General features: G+C 49.5%; 1 protein-coding gene across 1 annotated transcript in view; it reads left to right on the top strand.

Moving 5' to 3' along the window:
- LRIG1 (leucine rich repeats and immunoglobulin like domains 1) overlaps positions 1-18,641 on the top strand; it is a 119,984-nt gene that overhangs the window by 69,111 nt on the left and 32,232 nt on the right. Inside the window, exons 4-7 of the mRNA XM_061197124.1 lie at positions 10,989-11,126; positions 13,728-13,871; positions 15,375-15,518; positions 18,284-18,427. Of these exons, the coding sequence (XP_061053107.1) occupies positions 10,989-11,126; positions 13,728-13,871; positions 15,375-15,518; positions 18,284-18,427 (570 nt within the window). The remainder of the gene's footprint in view (positions 1-10,988; positions 11,127-13,727; positions 13,872-15,374; positions 15,519-18,283; positions 18,428-18,641) is intronic.

Raw genomic sequence — 18,641 nt, 5'->3', positions numbered from 1 at the left:
TCGGGTTGGAACTCCCCTGGTTGAATTTCTCCTCCTCCTTTTCCACTGTGGCTGAGGCAGGAGTGGGGAAGCATGTGTGTGGCTATGGAGACCTGGGTTAGGGCCGTTCTGCCCTCACTGCTGCCGGGGGTGTGGTGACGGGGGGCACTGGTGGCCATTGCGTGGCGAGTAGAGCCACCGCCTCCGCCAACCCCGGCTGATCTACGAATGTCCGTGTTCAGGGTCAGATTGAACTTGGGAGATGCACGATCAGCCTGAAAGTCCCTTGTATTTGACATTTTCTTCTAAGGATATCTGTCAGCTTCCCTGCCTAAAAAAGTTAATTCTACATTACACCTCTCATTTTTCTCTTTAAAAACTTTTTTTAATTGAATGGTTGATTTTGCCTTTTTTTTTTTCTGAATAACATTCCTTTGTTGAGGAATGTGGTGGCAAATACAGGAGACTGAACTGAACTTGTAATTCATTTGTTTATTCAACAGATTTTTTTTTAATTTTGACTTTATATTGGAGCATAGTTGATTCACAATGTTGTGTTAGTTTCAGGTCACAGCAAAGTGATTCAGTTATGCATACACATGTATCTATTCTTTTTCAAATTCTTTTCCCATTTAAGTTATTACATAATATTGAGCAGAGTTCCTTGTGCTATACAGTAGGTCCTTGTTGGTTATCTATTTTAAATATAGTGGTGTGTACATGTCAATCCCAGACTGCCAATCTGTCCCTTCCCCCGGTAACCTTAAGTTCCTTCTCTAAATCTATGAGTCTTAAACAGATACTTATTGAATGTCTTTTATGTTATACTCATGGTGCTAAGGATATAGCAGTAAAGAAGACCAACTAAACTTACATTCTAATGATGTAATGATCTTGGGACTACTTAATACCTTAGGAGGTTTTGTTGTGTTCTGTTTACAATTAATAGACTTTTAGAGCAGTTTTAGATTTACAGGAAAATGGAGCGGAAAGTACAGAGACTTCCCTTATACCCTGCAACATGCCCCTCTGGTTTCCACTACTGTTAACATCTTGCATTAGTCTGGTGCTTTGTTACAATTGATAGGTCAGTATTGAGACATTATTATTAACCAAACCTATAGTTTTCCAGGGTTCACTGTGTTGTACATTCTTTGAGCTTCTGCAAATGTTTAGTGTTGCTTATTCACCATTACAGTATCACACTGAATAGTTTCATTGCCCTAAAAAAAAATCCCATGTGCATCACCTATTCATTCCTTTCTCCTCCCAGACCCCTGCTAACCACTGATCTTTCTGCTGTCCCCACAGTTTTGCCTTTTCCAGAAGGTCATGTATTTGGAATCATACAGTAGGTTGCCTTTTCTGATGAGCTTTTTTTGTTCAGCAACGTGCATTTCCTCAGGAGGTCTCGTTTTTGTCTTGTGCTTGTAGTTTGGATTGGATCCTGATGATCTGCAGTCCTTTGTGGCTCGGGTCGCTCTCGACTTCACAGAACCATAGTGGCTGACTCTTGACTGTGCCTAAGTTTCTTCATTCCAGATCTCGGGCTTCCAGCTCGATGTGTATAAGCCAGTGGGTGGGAGAACCAAACGGGATGTGGTGCATCAAGGCGCCTTGGGGACCTCGGGTCCTCTTCATATGAAGTTCATCGAAACGGTCCGTTGAAGACCCCAAGGGGAAAGTGACCCCGAAGGAAGTGAACGGGTCGGGAGGTCGGTTGACACAGCCCAGTCCTGCTTTCGGAGGGTCTGACCCCGCCTGGCGGAGGCTGTTTATCCCGCCACTGGGCCACTCTTGTTTTTTGTCCGATCTCCACCTGAATAAACAGATCCGGAACGTCATCTGCAGCCAGGCTGAGAATCGGGCCAAAATTCCCCAGGGAACTGGTGATTCACCAGCAGCGGGTGTGGGGAGAGGGAGTGAGCAAGAGACAGAAGGAGACCTGCTTATTCGGAGTCTCATTTCCTGTCCAGCAAATAACCCAGGCTGGGCCGTCCTTACGAGGCACTGGTTTCTTAGGGCAAATTATCGATTTATGCAATAGAACAGATGGTTTTGGTTTTCATTTTTAAGAAGATGAATGCAAAGCAGCCCTAGTGAGAGGGTGATGCTTTCAAGTGTCATTCTGATAAGAGAAACTTTTCTTCAAGTTGGCCTAGGAAAGCTCTTCTGGATTCATGTGTTGTTTTTAAAATCTCCTTATCTTTATTTTCAAGATGCTTATGGGCATTGGTCCCAGTAACGGGCACATTCACAGTTTTCTTGCCAATTTGGGACTTAGAATTATTAATTCTCTTTTTTCCCTTGTTTGGTGATTCTCAGGCCCCCCCACTGATAATACAATTACTCTGTTTGACACCTGGACAAGATTAGATTGAGCTTTTTCATGCTCTGTGGTTCCAGGCTGTATCCCTAATGCTGTTTGTGGGGGAATGGTACAGGAAGGAGGGACACACGGGGGCGGTGGCATCAGAGAATGTGGTTGAATGAGGCAGCATGAAATATGGCATTTGGATCAGATGACTTTTCAGATGCATTTCAACCCTGAAGGATTTGGTTAAAAGGAATCTACCGGTGTCTGCCGAGGCTGCACATATGTGGGCTCCGTGACTGTGTACCAACGCCACCCTAGACATCGATGCCTGCCCGAAATGCAGGCAAATATGCACCAAAAGATGCGTGCAAAAGGCATGTCCCTGTGCATGGCTGTGGTTTTTGCAATAACCCAAACTGGAAATAACTCAGTGTCCATCAGCAGTAGAATGAAAAATAAATTGCCCTATGTTCCCTCAAGAGAAATACTACGCAGTGATGAAAAAGACTTAAGTCCTGCTCATGCAACAACATGGATGAGTCTCATATGTGGAGTGAAAGTAGCCAGATACAGAAGAGTATATATGGAACAATTCCAGGTAGATAAAGCACAGCAACAGGCAAAATTAATCATGGGTGGTAGAAATAAAGATTCCCTTGGGGAAGAATAAATGACAAGGAAAGTGGCAGGAGGGAGCCTGCTGGGATGTTGAAAATGTTCTATATCTGTCATGTGGTTACACGGGTGCAGACATTTTGTAAAAATGCATTGAGCTCTACATTTATCATTTGTGCCGTTCTCAGTATGCCTGTGATATTTCAGTAAAAACATTTGCAAACAAACAGAACAACTGTCCCCCTGCCCCGACCACATGGTCTGTTGGATAGTGCTGTGTTTTGCAACAAAATAGAAATCATTGTCTTCTTGTGTGTCCTTGAAATGATTAATGTTTTTTAGCGCTTGCAGTAATACAGTTGAACCCCCTTAGGTAAATGTCAGGGCTACTCGGATTATTAAATCATTAATACCGTGTACACACCTTCATCCTGATCATTTTGATGAGACCTTGGAGCACCTGCTGCGTGGGGCAGTGGGGTTAGGTGCGGTGGTGCAGAGCCGTAGGAAGAATTCCAGGGCAGCACAGTGATGGGCCAGGTGCAAAGTGCTCTGGGTGCCCAGAGGCTGCAGGGTGTGGAGTTTGATTAACCACGTCTGCCAGGGTCACTGTGGGGAATGGGGGGGGTGGGGAGGGACGGGAGTGGTGGCAGGTGTATTACATTTTTACCCCCATTTCTGGGCTAGATTGTGTGAAACTATTTCTTAGCCAGAGGTTCAGATGAGGCAAGAGCTGTAATTTGAGTTTTGCTGATTATTAAAAGTTTGATGTTGAGGTAACATGATGGAAAACTTGCTGTATCTAGTAAGAGTCAACACTGCAGGAGCTGACCACGTGTACTGCTGTGAGTCACCCTACTTGTCTGGGAGAGCTGAGGGCACGCCTGCTTAGATATTAGGACTGGTGTTTCCTTCTGTCTCGTTGGAAGAACTAAAAAGAGTGAGGATGCACAGTGTGAATGTCTGTTCTCTGTAAGATCACCCTGTTCTGCCAGCCTGCCTCCACTGGCCCCGGTCAGGAACCTGGATCATCTTCTGAGGAGCATAAGAATGATGTGAACTTAGGTTCCATTTTACTTCCTGAAGGGGTAGGAAAGGCATCATTGGGAAAGTTGGAGATTAGTGATGTCTGACCTGGGCCTTGGAGGGAGCATGGGAGGGTTCTCTCTGCTGCAGAGAGGTGTTTAGCCCCATTTTGCAGGTGGTTAAACCAGATTCAAAAAGAGTGATTTGCACACAGTTGGAAAGCTGCATCAGAGCTAGAATTAGAATCTGGGTCCCTGCCTCCCAGAAACCCAAACTGGTTGCTCTATGGTGTAGATCAGGGGCCAGATCTGGCTCACAGCTTGCTTTGGTAAAGAAAGCTTTATTGGAGTACAGCCACACTCGGCTCACATATTGTCTGCGGCTACTTGTACACCTCACCTTCAGGGTTGAGTTGTCATGACAGAGGCCGAATGACCCACAGAGCCTAAAATATTTAAAATCTGGCCCATTATAGAGTCCATTGCTGACCCCTGGTGTAGACAGTAGGTGCATAATTTCAGCAACCAGCTGTAATCCACTTGACCCACCTTGACGCTGCTTCCTTTGATCCCCTCGCCCTTTCTTCCTGTTATCTGTGACACGAGATCTTTTCCACCACTAATGGCACTACCTTGTAAACTGTAGTGGAACAATCACTTATGATGAAAAGCTTTCAATGTTGGTTTCAAATGCCTCCGTGTGTTTTACTGTCTAATTTAACATCGACTCTGAAAATGTAGCCCAGTGGAGAGAGCTTATCTTTCCCACTCTCTGCCTTTGAAGCTGGATTTTATTTGTGAAGCCTTTAACAGGTGTTGGTTTAATAGACTTCTGCCGTATTACGGTTTCCGCACCCCAGAGGACAGCCTGAGGGGTGCACCAACCCGGGGTGGAGGCACAGGCTGCATGATCTGGCCACTCCCCCCCCCCCCCCCGCCAGTCCCTGTCACCACAAAGTTGTTCTGATTCTGTTTGGTGGCAGAGAAAGGGCTGGACTGCTCCCTGGATGAGACCAGTTAGAAGTACTCCTCTAACACTGTCCTCTCCCCTGCCCTCTCCTCACTCTTCTTTTGTAGCCCTAAGGGCGTCCCTTTGCAGCTTGTCCTGCACTGTTCTCTTCTTTCCATCCAGAGCATCCATCGCTGTGAACCAGAGCTTCATCCGCCTTATTTGCTCAGCTTGGCCCTCCACAGCTCTCTGCAGACTTGCCGCTCACGCAGGACTCTGGGAGGCTGGTACAAAAGCCGGCTTGGCTGAGGCCAATGACACAGACCAGTGTGAGCTGACCCGGGAATAGCCAGCCAGCATTCACATGTAGCCAAGCTCTGCTGAAGGCTTACGGGTTAAATCTGGGGTAGTGCACTTAAAATTCCGCCTGGAGAGCCTCTCGGATGGGCTGGCGAGTCCTGCTCCCCTGGGCTTGCACGCTGGCTCCTCTCGTGTCCCGGTTGTGTGACCGCAGGTGAAGTCCAGCAGAGCTCTGAGCCCCAGTGTCTTCAGCTGTAAAGATCATAATAGTACCTTCCTCATGAGATTGCTGTGTCTTTTCACGGAGCCTTCCCCCAGGGCCTGCTACCTAGAGGTGTGTTCAGTAATTGGTCGGCTATTGTTAAAAAGAACTTGGACAAGGATTCAGAGGTTATAAAGATGAACGGGGGCCTTGAAAACTGGACAGTTAGTTACATTAAAGGAGTGACATAACCGCTCGTGTTGCACGTGGCATTAAAACATGGAGAGTTTTATGAAAGTGGGACACCTCTCAAGGAGGAGGAGGGAGGCTTCCCTGAATACTGGGTCTTTGAACCTTGATGGACAGGTGTCCGGAGGGGATATCCCTGGTGGGGTAGGGTTTGGTGGGCTGGGGTCAGGGGCGTGGGCCCGAGTCCCACTTGCTACAGGAGTGAGAAGGAGGATGTAATCTAGCTGGTTGGGGACCCATCAGATCTCTAGGCCCCCTGAAACCTGCAGAAGCTTCAATCTGGGATTTAATTGGAAGCACAGCTCCCCACATAGCCCAGTCTCTCAGTGGTGGGGTTTTTGACACCCTCCAGCTGGAGCAGGCTCATTTCATGCATGAAGCTGAGCGTGAGAGCTCTGAGTCAGCCCTTTGTGCCCAAGAAGGAGTCAGACCTGCCTGTTTGCATTGAAGTGTGGGGGAGGACGAGGAACCATTCAGTCCTTCTTTTTCCAGAGCACCTGCTGCAAACTAGATCCTGAGCATTGCTCTGAGGATACAGATATGTATCTGATATCAGAGCTAATAAAAACAAGAACTCATTTTATTGAGTACCTGCTTCATGTCAGGTCACATCAGCCCACGGGGCCTGGGAACTTCACACCACCTTTATAGCGGTTCACACCTGTAAGTGGTGTAATGGGGATTTGAACTCAGGCAGGGCCATGCTCTTGGCATGTTCTTCAATGCTATGCCATGTTCCAGCCCATGAAGAACTCATGGCCTTGGGTGGAATTGCCAGGGTCCCCAGAGACATCTAACAAGATGTGATTCTTGCTCTAGTGAGAGAAGGGAGATAGAGCTGTGTGGTCGGCTTTCCTGAATGGGAGGAATTCAGGAAGAGATTGATCAGGGTGCTGGGCTAGAGTCTAGAGCAGAGAGACCAGACCTAGAGGGAGAAGATGATGTGCATTCTTTGAGCCCCAAGAAGCTCTGAAGCCACTGTGGGCTAGATCATTTGTCTCTGAGCAGTGCTGCCACAGGGCAGTTGGCAAACTCTTTCCTTCATGTTTCCTGATTAAACTCATCTGCTTGCATGGGTTTTCTTCTACTTAAATGTTGATGAGTCCCAAATCTGTGTCTAGGCTCAGCCTTTCTGAATTCAACCTGTATTCATTCTTTGTGATTCCTTTAACAGTTATTTATTGAGGACCTCCTATGTGCCTCACCCTATTCCAGTGGTTGGAGACCCAGTAGTGGTCAAAACAAACAAACATCTCTGCTTTCATGGAGCCACATCCTGGTGGGAGAGAAGATGTTAAGGTAGAAATAAGCAAAATACTGGATGTATTAGATGATAATTAGAGATACTGAGAGAAATAAAGCAGGCAAGAGAGTGGAAAGTGTGAGAGTGGGGGAGGGGGGAGGGAGGAGGGAGAAATGGTAGGGGGAGGGAGGCTTGTAGTTTTAGAGACTGTGGCCAGGGACCCCTCATTGAGCAGGTAACATGTGAAGAAAGATGGGAAGGAAGTAAGGGCATGGGACCTGTGGATCTCTGGGGGAAGAGCATTCACTCCAAGCAATGGGAAAGGCAAGTGCAAAGGTTGTGAGTCGGGAGTCTGCCTGCCGTGTCTGAGGGCCAGTGTGTGGGGCAGAGCACAAGGCGGAAGAGCAGGAAGTGAAGCAGCAAGGCAAGTGCGTGGCAGATCACATGGGCCTCAGAGGCCATCGTGAGGACTTCGTCCTGAGTGAGACAGGAAAGCCATCATTTGAGTTTTAGGCAAACAAGTCCTGTGAACTGGCTGATTTTTGCTTTGTTTTTAAATTGTAGTAAAAATACACATTACATGAAATTTACCACCTTAATCATTTTTTAAGTATACAGTTCAGTAGTGTTAAGTACACTCGTGTTGTGTAATCAATTTCCAGAGCTTTCTCCATCTTGGAAAATGAAAACTCCAAACTTATTAAACAACTCCCCACTCCCCCTCCCCCCAGCCCCTGGCAACCGTCGCTCTACGTTCTGTCTCAATGAATTTGACTACTCTAGGTACTCATGGAAGTGGAGTCACAGGGTATTTTCACTTAACGCAGTGTCCTCAAGATTCATCCATGTCATAGCGTGTGTCAGAACTTCCTTTCTAAGGCTGAATGATAGTCCTTTGTATGTGTACCTCTGTCATGTTTGTCCATCCATCCATCTATCCATCCATCCATCCATCCATCCATCCATTGGGTTGCTTCACCTTTTGGCTACTGTGATTAATGCTGCTATGAACATGGGTGTACAAATAACGCTTTGAGATCTGCTTACATTTCTTTTGGATGAACACCCAGAAGCAGAATTGCTGGGTCACACGCTGGTAATTCTGTGCCTAATTTTTCGAAGAACTACCACACCATTTTCCTCAGCAGCTGCGCCAGGATTCCAGTTTCTCCACATCCTCTCCCCCACATACCATTTCAGAGTTTGTTTTTTTTTTTAATAGTAGCCATGCTGTGGGCGTGAGGTGCTATCTCATTGCGTTTCCCTAACGCTTAGTGATGTTGAGCGTCTTTTCATGTGCTCTTTCGCCATTTATCGTCTTTGGAGAAATGTCTATTCAAGTCCTTTGCACATTTTTTGATTGAGTCGTTTGGGTTTTTCGTGTTGTTGTTGAGTTGTAGTTCCTGTATATTCTAGATATTCACTCCTCATCAGATAGGTGATTTGCAGATGTTTTCTCCCATTCTGTGAGATGTCCTGACAGGATCTCTATGGCTGCTGGCTTGAGAACAGGCCATAAGGGCAAGGATGGAAGGTCTAGCCAGTCGCCTGGTTACCTTAGCATTTCTGAGCTAGAAAATTGAGGATCACCATTCTCTGCACCCCCATCTGTCGTCTCCAGGTCCTGTGGACCCCTCTCTTCTTCTTCTCTTGTGTCTGTCTCCGTGTTGCCGCCACCTCTCACTTGGTCCCCTGGGACGTAGATGCCCTACTCCTCAGGGCATCTGTGAGGGCTTGCCTGCTGTGGTCCGCCTGCCTCTGCCCTGCCCGTCTCCTGCCAGCATGCACATCCCACCCTCTGGAGCTGGCCCCGGCAGCCTCTTCCGGCAGAATCCTCCCCAGCTCCGCTCTCCCTCCCGGCAGGTCTCATCCATCCTCGCTCCCACGCTCCGTTGTTTCTCATCTCCATGGCTGCCTCTTCTGCTCAACAGAGACCTCTTTCCAGTGTATGAAAGAGACCCGTATTCATCACAGCATCCTTCCTCCAGCCTGGGCCTGGCACAGAGCAGGGGCCCAGAACGTGTTTGATTCAGTGAATAAATACACAGACGAGAAAGAAGAAGGAAGGTTTAAGATGAAAGAGCCAGAGGAGAGGACGGGGTGGAGGGGCAGTGGGAGAAGTGGGCGGGGGCTTGCAGCTGTCCCGTGGTCCCTTGAACTGTGTATGGTCCCTCTTTGTGTGACTTGGGGCCAGCGGCGCCCCTTCCCTTCTTTCCTCAGACCTTCTTTTCCCGGCTCCCTGGTACTGCATTCAGAGTTCCTGGATGAGGCTCAGCTCTATTCCCTTTATTTCTTGTTCTTTTTTCCCATACTTTACATAATAAAGGTCTTCTTTTCTATTCTTTTTCTTTTGGAGTCAGAAAACTGAAGAGACTATCTTTATTAAGAACTTAATAAAGAACTCAAAGGAAGTAGTTTGGGGCACATGGAGGGAAAAGGGGCCTCTCATTCTGGCGTGACTTTGCTGTGTGTAAAGGAGCTGTACCCTTGTAAATGGATTTTTGGGTTCAGGGCCTGGGAGAGAGGGGAAGAAAACAAAGGCGTCGGCGAGAAGCCCCAGAGCTTCTGGGAAAGAGGGCCTTGTTTATGCCTGTTGGAAACGATTTGGTCAAGTGTTTGTTTAAGAGAGATGCCACTTGGTTAGCGACGCCTGGCTCACTTGTATCGTGTTCAAGAATGCTTTGATTGGCTGGAGACCCCGATACTGTTTACTCAGAAACTGGCCGGAGTGAGAGGCTGGAGCCCAGAGGCCCAGCGCTACCACATCACAGATTCTGAAATATCTGAGTGTTGGGATCGGGGCCGCGGTGGTTTGAATCTGCCAGGCAGAGCAATACCCACATGGGGGCCACCTGCTCCCTCCAGCCTTGGTTAGCATCTGTTGAATTTCTCCTGATTAATAAATACTGGTTGGCGGGTTAGACTGCGGGATTTTTTAGAAAGAGGGTTAAAGGACAAATAAGTCTTGGAGGGAGATAAACACTGAACACTTAACGTGAACATCTGCCAGACGCAGCAGTGTGGTTCAGGTGGGATCATCCATATCCTTGAAGTAAAGGGTGTGGCCCCATCTTCCAGATGAGGAAACTGAGGAGCAGAGCTATCAAGAGTGTGGAGTTGGGGCTTCCCTGGTGGCGCAGTGGTTGAGAATCTGCCTGCCAGTGCAGGGGACAGGGGTTCGAGCCCTGGTCTGGGAAGATCCCACATGCCGCGGAGCAACTGGGCCCGTGAGCCACAACTACTGAGCCTGCGCGTCTGGAGCCTGTGCTCCGCAACGAGAGGCCGCGATAGTGAGAGGCCCGCACACCGCGATGAAGAGTGTCCCCCGCTTGCCACAACTAGAGAAAGCCCTTGCACAGAAACGAAGACTCAACACAGCCATAAATAAATAAATTAAAAAAAAAAAAAAAAAAAGAGAGTGTGGAGTTGGAGGTGCAGGGGATTCGATTCCAGTTAGACCCAGCACTGAGTTCCTGTGTCCCTTATTAGGTTGTCAGGATTTTGCAATCTTTTTTTCATCCCTTGTGCCTGTCGCCACGCCTGGGACATGGCAGGTGTCGGTAAAATGTGAGGTATGTGATGATGCGTTCAGTTGGATTAAACTGAACTCTGGGCTGTGGTGCCTGCATTCTTGTAAGTGATGGGCTTGGACTAGGTTCTGAAGATTCTAGATGCGAGCCGCATCAGAAGCTGGCTGGTTGCACTGGGCACATCCTTTGTGGGAAGGTGTACCAGTAAGATCTGAGTGCTGATCATGCCAGGCTGCTCTCCACACGTCCGAAATATCACCCCTGTGTTCCTGTCCTTGGGGAGAGTAGCCTGGCTTAGAACTTGGGCAGACAAACTTGTCACAGACAAAGAATTTGACATTCTGTCTAGCTCCCGGCCTGCAGGTAAGAACTTGATGGAAAGAAGGATGGGAGATGTCATTTAAGTGTGCCGCAACTAAGACCCAACGCAACCAAATAATAAAAAAAGGAGTGTCATAGCGTTTGTAAATTTCTGAAATTGCAAAGCAGCTAGGGAAAAAAATGTCTGGAAGAAGCGTTAAGGAAAATAGTTTCTTTGCAAAATGACATGCGGGACTCACCTTCCTTTGTGTGTCTTAGGCAACACAATAGGATCCGCAGCGTGGAGGGGAGTCAGCTGAAGGCTTACGTTTCCTTGGAAGTGCTGGATCTAAGCTCCAACAACATCACGGAGATCCGGAGCACCTGCTTCCCGCACGGACTGCCCATAAAGGAGCTGTAAGTGCCTTGGGTCTGCCGGCAGCCCTCAGGTCTGGATGCAGGTGGATGTTCCCTCCTCTCCTCCAACGTGGCCCGGCTGAGTCAGTGGGATGGGCACACACCTCCCTTGTCTTCCCGCAGCAGGGCAGGGGGCAGGAGACCCAGGTCCGTCGTCCTCTGTTAGCCCATTCATAGAGCATCTCCAAGTCCAGCAGCGTTATTCTGACTGTAGAGGTGGCTGAGGAAGCCTGAGGCGGGGAGATGTTCAGTAGCCTCACAGACTGACTATTTAAGAGCAGACTCTAGGCCTGAAATACGTGGCTGTGTTGACCACAAAGCCTGATTCCTTTCTCCTTCACTGGGCTGCCTCCCACGAAAGCTTAGAACAGAGGTTCGGGGGTACTTAGATGAGTGACATCGGAGCGAAACCTCTCTGTAGAGATTCAACCAGCCAGTGCTCGTGCATCCTCCGAGTTCTCTTGACCTTCTCCATCTCTTCGTTGATCTGTTTCTCTTCTGCCCATCCTAGTGCCCCATCTCACAGCCCGCCAATTGGCAGACAGAAGAAAAACAGTCAAAGCCTATTTAACCTACCGCTTATTGGTAGGAAAATGTTGCTTTGGGGAAGAAACTGAAAACTCAGGCTAAAAAGGCATGTTCAGGTGACAGGTGAGTCCCCATCCCCTGCATTGTTCGTGAGCACTTTGGAGGATTGTTCGTGAGGCTGGTTTTAGGGGTCGTTGCGACCCATGTGTTCAGAGACCAAGGCCAGGCACGCAGATTTTTTGCGATCCCCGAGGAGAGGAGTGGTTTCCTTCTTAGGCTGCATCGAAGTGCCAGAGTTGGAAAAAGGAGGCCTCGGCCAATCCTTCAGCCGATGTGGCAGTGCTCAGCCCTCACTGAGGGCTTTTGAAAGGTGTCCCGCTGCCACCTGGCACTGACTTGTTTGGGACAAAGAAACCACCACTGCTAAACTGAATTGCAGTGACCTTCTCTCTCTCTGCCTAAAAGCAGGGGATGTTGTACTTTGGCAGATGCTGGCCGGTATATCTTCATCACACAGACTCTTCTTCTTTAATCTAGAGTGTTAAGAACAAACAGTCCAGCTCCGTTTGCACAGAATCCTCATGTGCCCTGTCCTGGGCCGCTGCCTGATGGAGACGAAGCATGCCTTCTTCCATTCCATTCTCTAACGTAGAAAATTCTCTCTGGTCTTTTTCTTTTTTGCTTAAGCCACAAAAAGCACCATTGGGCTTCCCTGGTGGTGCAGTGGTTAAGAATCCGCCTGCCAATGCAGGGGACACGGGTTCGAGCCCTGGTCCCGGAAGATCCCACATGCCGCGGAGCAGCTGGGCCCGTGAGCCACAATTACTGAGCCTGCGCGTCTGGAGCCTGTGCTCCGCAACAAGAGAGGCCGCGATAGTGAGAGGCCCGCGCACTGCGATGAAGAGTGGCCCCCACTTGCCACAACTGGAGAAAGCCCTCGCACAGAAACGAAGACCCAACACAGCCATAAATAAATAAATAAATAAAATTTAAAAAAAAAAAAAAAAGCACCATTGGTCTAGGGAAGGTAGAAGGAAAAGTGTTGGGGATAACTTCTCATAGGAAAGACCAAATTGTTACCCCCTTTTCTCTCCTTTTTTCCCCTTACTTGATGTAATTTACATACAACAGAATGCACAGACCTTAGCTGCCCAGTGCATTGCGTTTTGAGGGGAGGTGCCCCTTACACATGTTATCCTGTAGGTGGATGTCCCATGCAACTATTGCTTGTTTTTTAAAGGGATTCCATGCAGACCCCTTAAAAAAAATTTTTTTTCATTGAGATACAGTTGATTCTATAGTATTATATAAGTTTCAGGTGTACAGCCTAGTGATTCAGAATTTTTATAGATTATAGTCTATTTATAGTTGTTATAAACTATTGGGTATATTCTGTGATGTACAATATATCCTTGCAGCATATTTATTTTATACCTAGTAGTTTATACCTCTTAATCCCCTATCTCTGTCTTGCCCCTCTCCCCTCCCCTCTCCCCACTGGTAACCAACTCATGCAGATCTCTCTAACTAGAATGCTTCTTTGACACATTTAAAATTATTAAAATGAATTGGTTTATGTGCATTTACACGTCATACAGTGAGACCCACTTCAAAATTAAAGGCTGTTTCTCCAAATTATGACATCCACTCTGACCTTGCTTCGCAGTGGACTTTCTGCTGCCTGAGGCTCTTCTCACCGACCTTGAACCCTAACCCTTGGGTAGTGGGTGCGAGGAGGGACTCCTGCAGCGGCCCAGCTGGGGTGCGAGGATGGCTGGGGTGGAGGTAACTGACTTCCCTCCCACCCTCCTGGGGTAAACCCCTCCGGCCACAAGCAGAGCTAGCTCTGGGCTCAAACAAGGCTCCTGTCGAGCCTGACAAGGATGATCCTGACACCCGAGTCTGGGGGTAGAGGTGGGCCTTGCAGCCTCGGGATGACAGGTGTCTCGTTGGAAACCCATCCTTCTGGGTGTGTTTTAGCCCGTTTTCCTAACTCAGGCAGGCCTGGTGTCTGTAACAGAATGAGGAAGGCCTCCTACTGACCACCGCATTTTCTCTCATGAATCATTCCAGCAACCTGGCGAGCAACCGGCTCAGCAGCCTGGAGTCGGGAGCGTTTGATGGTCTGTCACGGTCGCTGCTGACGCTTCGGCTGAGCAAGAACAGGATCACCCAGCTTCCTGTGAAAGCATTCAAGTTACCCCGGCTGACACAACTGTGAGTGCAGAGACCTGCACTTTAATTAAGCTTAGCCACGCTGCGTGGAGGCCAAATGTCCCCCAGCACCTCGATCCCAATGCACCCCCTTCCCCGCTGCCCCTCGGTCAGGCTCTGCATCAACTACCGGGGATGCAGAGCCTAATGAACGCAAATTAGAAGCTGGGTCTGGTGCCTGCGGGCTGCCCCAGGTTGCCGAGAGAAGATCCACCGAGGACGTACATGTCTGTCCTCATCGGCACTTTCCAAAATGCAGTGAGGAATCCTGCTGCCTAGCTGATCCTGGCTAATGCTTAGACTGTGGGCGTGGGGTTCCTTATTTATCTCCGAGGTTTTTGTGTTTTTTTAAGGCACCCAGATAATCTGTGCTGTGGACATTACAGAGTCCTGCACTGCTTGGGCAGTTTGAGAGGAAGTCAGTGTAGCCAGAGGTAGGAAGCAGGAGATGGGTCACCATCTTCATCTCCTTAATCTCATAAGGTAGTTAATTGATTTTTTTTTTAAATGAAAGGGTGTAGTTGTTTACTTTTTTGACCAGCACGGCTGAGTGCCCTCCTAGAATGGCCCAGGGTTTGGAGTCAAGAGAACCTCTCTTTACCAGAACCTGATGGACTGTTTGTTCCCTGGTTTTTTTGTTTGCCGGTGTCCTTTTTTTGTATCAGAAGAGTGTTACCTCAGGAAAACAAGCTGATAATGGATGTTTGGTTTAAGCAGAACAACACAGCTGTTCACGGCCAGGTTTGGCGGCAAGACGGGGTGTGCCCCATCCTGCTCACTGCCGTGCTCCCCCCGCTCCGACACACCTGGGCGGTGGGGCCCGGCCGTGCCCTCTCCGGTGCTGGAGAAGCTCTCTGGATGCTCAGGACCGTATGTGGGTCATGAGACACTGCAGAAGTATTTGGGGAAATCCAAGGGCTTTCTGGTCAGGCTGTGTTCTCCCTTCCCTGAGTATTACTGATGGAGCCAGTTCACTCAGATTCCTGAAATCTTTTGATTCATCGAGGCTTCATCACACGGGGGTTGGAAGCCCGTGTGTACGCTTCGCAGTGTGCCAGATGCCCGCTCCTGAGTGCAGTCACTTCTCTCCATCAGTAGAGACCTGAATAGTGCCTCGGTGGGAAATGTCGTCGCCGTTTGATACCCAGTGGTTAGATTTTTTCTGGGTTGAGGCATCTGGTGTGGGTTTCTGCTGCTGAGTTAAGAGACAGCTCACCTAAGACGTTCACCTCCTGAGTCATACCCCCTCCTCACTGCAGAGTATGGGTGCTTGGGGAGGAAATGGGAGCCCTCGCTCATTCGGGGGTGTGGTGGGACCGGCTTCTGGGAGCTCTGGGCCCCCCCTTTCACCAGTTAGCAATGGCCCGTCAGCGTCTGCATGCACGTGGGCGTGCACGTCTGTGGTACGTCTCGGCGTCCCAGGATTGTCTCTGGGGACCGCGTGGTGATGGTTGTAGGCGGGGCGTGGGTAGGGGACGCTCTGAACCGCTGGCTTCTTCTCTTTAGGGACCTCAATCGGAATCGGATTCGACTCATCGAGGGCCTGACGTTCCAAGGGCTTGACAGTTTGGAGGTGCTGAGGCTCCAGCGAAACAACATCAGCAAGCTGACGGATGGCGCCTTCTGGGGGCTGGCCAGGATGCAGGCGCTGTGAGTGCGGGCCAGGCGCCGGGGATTCTTGCAGGCGCTGAGGGATCATTTAGAACCTCGGCCGGACCCAGCCCCTGCCCTTTGGGACTTCAGCTGGGCGCCACTCAGGGTCTTTGGGGACTTCGCCAAACCTCAGGGTGTTTTTCTTGCAGGTTAAGAAAATCTCTTGGGGGGAGTTTCATTGGATTCAGTGAAGTGAGTCGGTTCGTGAGGATGGAAGAGGGGGCTGTTTTGCTGGGGCTGCTTCGCCTCCCCGTTTCCCCTCCCCTTGTTAACCCAACACAAGTTCATGTGCCCCACGCACAGTGAGGCCAAACAATACCAAAACGTCGGAGTTTGGAGCAGAGAAAGGTTTATTGCGGGGCCATGCAAGGAGCCGGATGACTCCTGCCCCGAAAACCCCGAACTCCCCAAAGGTTTCAGCAAAGCATTTTTAAAGGCCAGGTGAGGCAGGGGTGTGGCTGGTTGGTGCAGACTTCTTGGTGTAGGAATCCTTTGTTCTGATGTTCCTATAAACCTCCAACAAGACAAATGTTAGTCCCTGTTCTGCAACTTTTTATCTCTGTGTGAATAGAAAAGTGTTAACACCTTTAAAGGTCAGAGCCTTGAGAATGGGCTACCCTGTATATTTCACGCTAGAGGCAAGATTCTTAACTGGAAGCAAAAGCAATAGAAGGCGAAGGTTAAAGTAAAAGAAACATCTAACATGGAGTCAGATTTGTTCTTCCCTATTAGACCCCCACCCTGCCGCCTTGGCGGACAGTGGGCTCCCTTCCCACATCCTCTCCTGTCTCCCACACGCCACAGGAAGTTCCCTCTCTCCTCACTTTGGGTTTGACCGTCTTTCTTGATGTGCAGGTGGGCCAAAAATGTATAGTTCATCCTGAACTATGTTCTGTGAACTAATCAAGCCACTCGCTGCAGATGTTCCACTTTTATCGAGGGAGCACTCGCTCCAGCCAGATGTGGACAGTCACGGGGCTTGCCTGCCTGTGGAGGGATGGAAAAGCATCTGGAGAAGGGCAGACGAGGCAGTTACCAAGCTTCAATTTTTCAACATTTACATTTATTTATTTTTAATCAAAAGAAACGTATACTCATAGTTGAGCAAAATCAAATTGTAAAGAAAAGTAGTTGTTGCCCCCCCCACCAACCCCAGCTGCCATTCTCTCTTTCCCCCAGTTCCACCCCCATGAGGCAGTCACTTCCAATCAGTCTCTTTTTGGGGTTTTCTATTTGTAGTTTTGCTGGTGGTTACTTCCAAGTTAATACACTTATACCACTATCTTGATGTGTCACCGTGAGATTTCTTGCTTTATGGTCAATGATTTCACTTGCTCAGGACACCCCCATGCCCTTCCAATCTCTACAAGCTACATCACTCCGTTTATGCCTTTTATCAGTTACCTTTGCGACTGATACAAAAAACAAAAACTCCAGGTCCAGTTCCATTATCAGGAATCCGTCCTCATTATCAGGAGCATCTCTCGATATGCACACCGTCACACACACGCACGTGCACACACAAACACACACTTTGTAAAATGACATCCTTAGCACTGCTGTTTTGCTTCTCCCTCTCTTCGTTGTTCACCTTTGTGTGGCTCTGCCTCTGTTTTTACATAGTCGAGGACCCTTTTCCTTGACATTCTTAGAACTGTCATTTTGGACTTTGGAACCCAGGTGGTCGTGAGCTGGGAGGGCCGGGGGTCAGAATTCTGAGAACAACATGGCGTCCTTAGCACGTGACATTTGGGTTTTATGTTGAACAAATTCATACCAATTGGCGGGTGAAGAAAGAGTTGCCTTAGAGGTTATTTCTAAATTAAGGGCTGGCCTTTTGAGCAGAGGCAGAAAAAGGACGATGGATAAAAGTGAAACCTGGTTGCCTGAAGCCCTTGTACTACCGAACGTGGAGCAGCATTTGAAGTAGTAGCTGCTGTTCAAGAGGCCAGTCCTCTGGGGCGGAGTTGTCTGTGGCCGGGCTGTGCGGCGTCGGGAAGCAGGATGGTAGAAACATCCCTGCTTAATGTAGCAGGAGCTCAGTCCTCAGCACGATGCTGAGTTGCTGACCTGCGTTCTCTTCCTTCTCAGCACGGCCCTATGGAGTCGATACTTCTTGGGGATCTCCACTTTTTGGTTGTTCAGGCTCCTTCAGCCAGCCAGGTGGCAAAATTGAGAATTAAATCCCAGTAGTTTGACCCCAGAGCTCAAACCGTGTTTCTTGGTGCAGTGGTCCAGAGCCCAGGCTTGGTGAGCGAGGCCCGGGTTTGAATTCAGGCCCCTCACTACTGGCTGAGCTGGGAATGAGCGTTAGACAGGTTACCTAGCTTCTCCCAGCCTCAGTCTCCTCATCTGCAAGATGGGGATAATGATGAGAGCTTCTTCCTCATCTCTCTTCTTTCTCTTCCTGGAGTGGGCTTTGTCTTTTGCTCGGAGCTCCTCTGCCCATGTGTGTGCTGGTTCGCTTGTACTCGGCTAATAAGGTTGCTTCTAGGAGCCTCCCCTTGGCCTCTGAGCTCTCTCAGTCGGCCTGGGTCCTCGCCACCATCTGCATTGCTTTGCCTGTCTTCTCCTGCCCCCCAGACAGGTGTGCACACACACGTACACACACACATAGGTGCACACACACCCCTTACCAATCTCTCCAGCAGTGCTGTCGGACCCTGGGTGATGCCGGGGAGCCACTCCTTCGCCGTGGGTTGGGTGGGTGCGTGAGCCCCCGGGGGTCCACGCTCACCCCGCGCACGCGGCCGTCATTGCAGGCACCTGGAGTACAACAGCCTGGCGGAGGTGAACAGCGGCTCACTCTACGGCCTCACGGCCCTGCACCAGCTCCACCTCGGCAACAACTCCATCTCCCGGATCCACCGCGACGGCTGGAGCTTCTGCCAGAAGCTGCACGAGCTGTGAGTGTCCCATTCTGGCTCCGCAGGTGTTTTGTGGACACGGCCCGGAGGTGACTCCTCCAGAGCCCGGGGAGCTCTGGGCCGCGCATCCCACGGCACGGCGGGCTTGGGGGTTCGGGGGCCTGTTGCGGAGGGAGGAAAGAGCCCCCAGCAGGCAGGCCCGGAACGGGACCCCGAGGCCCCACGGATCGCAGTCACTGGGGCCTGACTCCCA

The sequence above is a fragment of the Eubalaena glacialis genome, chromosome 7, assembly GCF_028564815.1.
Source record: "Eubalaena glacialis isolate mEubGla1 chromosome 7, mEubGla1.1.hap2.+ XY, whole genome shotgun sequence".
NCBI classification, from domain to species: Eukaryota; Metazoa; Chordata; class Mammalia; order Artiodactyla; family Balaenidae; genus Eubalaena; species Eubalaena glacialis.
This window is presented reverse-complemented; position numbering and strand designations above follow the sequence as displayed.